Source organism: Fukomys damarensis, unplaced genomic scaffold (genome assembly GCF_012274545.1).
Source record: "Fukomys damarensis isolate Sample0158 unplaced genomic scaffold, DMR_v1.0_HiC HiC_scaffold_12, whole genome shotgun sequence".
NCBI lineage: Eukaryota > Metazoa > Chordata > Mammalia > Rodentia > Bathyergidae > Fukomys > Fukomys damarensis.
The window spans coordinates 17844723-17848671 of record NW_022900924.1 but is presented as its reverse complement, the minus strand read 5'-3'; the positions used below and the strand labels follow the sequence as shown (position 1 = coordinate 17848671).

The 3949-nt window shown below is 53.2% G+C and overlaps 1 protein-coding gene across 1 annotated transcript in view; it reads right to left on the bottom strand.

Moving 5' to 3' along the window:
* Nucleotides 1–233: 233 nt before the first annotated feature.
* Nucleotides 234–3949, bottom strand: part of Orai1 (ORAI calcium release-activated calcium modulator 1) — a 10906-nt gene continuing 7190 nt past the window's right edge. The window contains 2 exon segments of the mRNA XM_010604401.3: nt 234–542; nt 544–908. Of these exon segments, the coding sequence (XP_010602703.1) occupies nt 323–542; nt 544–908 (585 nt within the window). The 3' untranslated portion in view covers nt 234–322.

Below are 3949 nucleotides of genomic sequence, written 5' to 3'. Positions count from 1 at the left end.
TGTCCCTTAGGCGTATATTTCTGTGTTCATGCATGCGCGCGCGCGCGCGCACACACACACACACACACACACACACACACACACACACGCTCAACACCAAGTTGGGAAGGAAGTGGGGACGGAAGTGTCTTGGTGGCACTGGCACGGGGGTGGAGGAAGGGGACAAGAGAGCATCTGTCCTCGCTCTGCCCCCACCGCCTCCTCTCGGAGCTGGAAGAACAGGAAGTGCTGATTCTCTCAAGCAAAGTCTCAAGGTGCAGTCGTTTCCCCAAAAGCCTCTTGCCACTCTGTGCCCCTGAGGCCCAGGCTCCCTGCCCAGGGCTCAGGCATAGTGGCTGCCAGGTGTCAGCGGGTGGTCCCCTCTGTGGTCCAGCTGGTCCTGCAGGCGAGCGAACTCGGCCAGCTCGTTGAGCTCCTGGAACTGTCGGTCTGTCTTGTGGCTGACCAGCGAGCGGTAGAAGTGCACGGCGAAGACGATGAAGACCAGACCGAAGGGCACCATGATGGTGGTGGAGGCGATGGCCGCCGCCTGGCCCGGCGTGATTGGCGGCCACCTCACCCGCTGGCGGCTTGCTGGTGGGGCTGGGCAGGCCCGGCTGCTTCTTGAGCGGCAGGAACTTAACCCAGCAGAGCAGCACAACCTCAGCCAGGAAGAGCAGCGTGCCGATGACGGTGGAGAAGGCCCAGGCCAGCTCGATGTGGCGATGCATGCGCTCGTGGGGCGACTCCTTGACCGAGTTGAGGTTGTGCACGTTGCTCACCGCCTCGATGTTGGGCAGGATGCAGGTGCTGATCATGAGCGCGAACAGGTGCACGGCCACCAGCACTGTGGTGCAGGCACTGAAGGCGATGAGCAGGCCCGGCGGGTAGTCATGGTTTGCGTCCAGCTGCACCTCCACCATGGCCACCTGAGGGAGGGGACGGGCCACGGGCTGAATGGCGGAGCGGAGAGAGCCCCGCTCAAATCCTGCTCCCCCGACCCGTGGACAGTGAAGCCCAGTGTGGTGGTGCACACCTGAAATCCCAGCTCTCAGGAGGCTGAGGTGGGAAGATCTCAAGTCCAAGTCCAGCCTGGGCAATTTAGTAAAGCCCTGTCTCAACAACTAGAAAAAGACCAGAGATGTACTTCAGTATAAAGGCCTTGGGTTCAATTCCGGGTGTCACAAAGAGAGTGGAGGGCCTAATAAAACCTATTCACCCAGTTTTCAGAAGGGCAAAGAAAACTGGTGAAAAAAGAAAGCTTGGAGCCCATGAGTTTAATGTCCTTAAAAAAAATCATTTAACATTTCAGCTTCAACTTTCTTTTTTTTGGAACTGGAGATCGGATCTCAGGACTTTGCATTTGCGAGGCAAGTGTGTTGCCACTGAGCTAAATCTGCAGCCCTCTTTTTTTTTTTTTTTTTTTTAAAGACAGGGTCTCAGTCTCACTATGCATTTCATGCTGCCCTTGAACTTATTATGTGCCCCTGGCTGGTCTCAAACTTGTGGAGATACTCCTGCCTCAGTCTCCTGAGTGCTGGGTCACAAGCATGCACCACCACACCTGGCTATCCTCAAGAAAGCTTAACCAGTAAGGCAGGGATAGCCTCTTAATTCACAGGATTATCTTAACAACTAAAAGTGAGTTCCTGGAATACGGGAGACATCTCCCAAATGGCAGTGGGTAGTCATGGTCCGCGTGCAGCTGCCAACCAACCACCATGAGTGGCTAAAGTAGTAAACCGGTCATTATGTACATTTTACTATCATTGAAAAACAGTAGGGCCGGGGATTTAGCTCAGTGGTTCTGCCACCTGCTTCGCAAGCACATGGTCCTGAGTTTGGTCTCCGGCACAAAAAATAAAAAAAAATAAATAAATACCAGTAGTAAAGTGCAAAGTGCTTGCCTAACGTGTGCACGTTCCAGCATCGTTGCCACTGTCAGTCCCTCCCTCTCACACCCAAGCAGGGCTGCTCCTTGTTGCCCCGCGCTGGAGACCAGGAGCAGGCTGGTGTTGGACAGGGCCAGCCCCAGGTCCCTCATCGGACCTTTCTCAGAAGGAGCGGAGTGCACCGAGCAGGAACCAGAGAGGTTTCCCCGAAAAGCCAGGCTCAAGCCCAGTAGACCTGGGCTGTCTCCTGGGGAGGAGGGGTTGTTCCCACTGATCTCTGGTTCCTGGAGACCTGGGGTCACCAGGGTCATAATCTGGGGCGTGCCACCCGCTCCTGTCACCTGGGCCCACACATCACCTTCACACGAAGTAGCCAGCTCATCAGATTTAGTGCAGGGGCAGCGTGCATGCTGCCAGGGCCCAGCTAGAGGCCAGGGGATGAGGGCCCAGGTACCCATGACAGTAAAAGCATCAAGTGGGGATTGAACCAGGGCCACAGGTGTTAGGAAAGCACTCTACCGCTGGGTTACACCCCCAGCACCCTGCTTTTTGTTTGTTTCTGTTTTTCTGAGATAGGGTCTTGCTGCATAGTTCAGGCCTTGAACTCACTATGTAGCCCAGGCTGGCATCGAACTTACAGTCCTCCTGCCTCAGCCTCCCAAGTGCTGGGATTACAGGTGAGCCACGATACCTTGCCACTTTTTTGTGGTCCTGGGGATTAAACCCTCCAGAACTTTCTAAGAGTACTTATTTTGAGACAGCCTGGTCTTTAACTTGTAATTCTCTGGCCTCAGCCTTGCCAAGTGCTGGCATTTCAGATGTATGCTAGCTTTCTAATGAGTATGAAACAGGGTCTTACTAAGTTGCCCAGGCTGGCCTTGAACTTGCCATCCTCCTGCCTCAGCCTCTCAAGTAGCTGGGATTGGGCTTGCTTCAGCGGCACAGACAGCAAGTGGCTGGGATTGCAGGTGTGCACCCAGCCTGGCAGGGTAGTAATTCTCTACAGAGCCCTGCTGCCTCTGATGCTAATGTCTGCCGAACAGCACCAGGCAGGGTTGAGCTCTCCTCTACCAGCCTGCCTGGCTCCCAACTCTCACCTCAGCCCTTTGCTAGGCTGTGTGATTCTGGCAGGTCTTTGAACTTTCTCTGCCTCAGTTTACACATTTGTAAATGGAAGTAACGGTACCTTCCTCAAAGGGTTGTGAGGAGAATTAAGTTAATCCACATGAAATACATAGTGCTGGCCACACAGTTGAAAGGTCAGGAAAAGCGAGCTTTCATTATTATTGTTTATTGGGACAGCATCTCACTATGTAGCCCAGGCTGGCCTCGAATTCCCCATGATCTTCCTGCCTCAGCCTCCCTGAGTGCTGGGACAACAGGGGTGCAGCACCACACCCAGGAGTTATTATTCAGTTTAGAACCTTAAACACAAAACCAGTGTTGCCCTGAAATTGTCCTGGAGGGTAGTAGACCTGACTTTACCTTAGTGCCTTGGGCAGGGCCCTCCCCTCTCTATGAAAGAGTGGGGCGTGACAAGAGCCAGGTTACACTCCAGAGCAGACCTCTGAGAATCTGAGGAAAGCAGTGGGCGATCTCCTTACAACACCCAGGTTTGTTCATAGGCCTTCTGACAGCATTTCGATGGGCTCCCTTGTTTTTCCTAAGAATTCTCATAACTAATCCCATTGTTCCGGGAGGCTGAGGAAGGAGGATCAAAAGTGTAAGCCTAAAACGGGGAAGTCAACAAGACCTTGTCTCCAAATAAAAAGCACTTGGGGGGCCAGGGATTTAGCTCAGTGGTTCTGCCGCCTGCCTTGCAAGCACAAGGACCCGAGTTCTCGATGGGCTCCCTTGTTTTTCCTAAGAATTCTCATAACTAATCCCATTGTTCCGGGAGGCTGAGGAAGGAGGATCAAAAGTGTAAGCCTAAAACGGGGAAGTCAACAAGACCTTGTCTCCAAATAAAAAGCACTTGGGGGGCCAGGGATTTAGCTCAGTGGTTCTGCCGCCTGCCTTGCAAGCACAAGGACCCGAGTTCAATCCCCGCGACAAAAAAAAAAAAAAAAAAAAAAAAA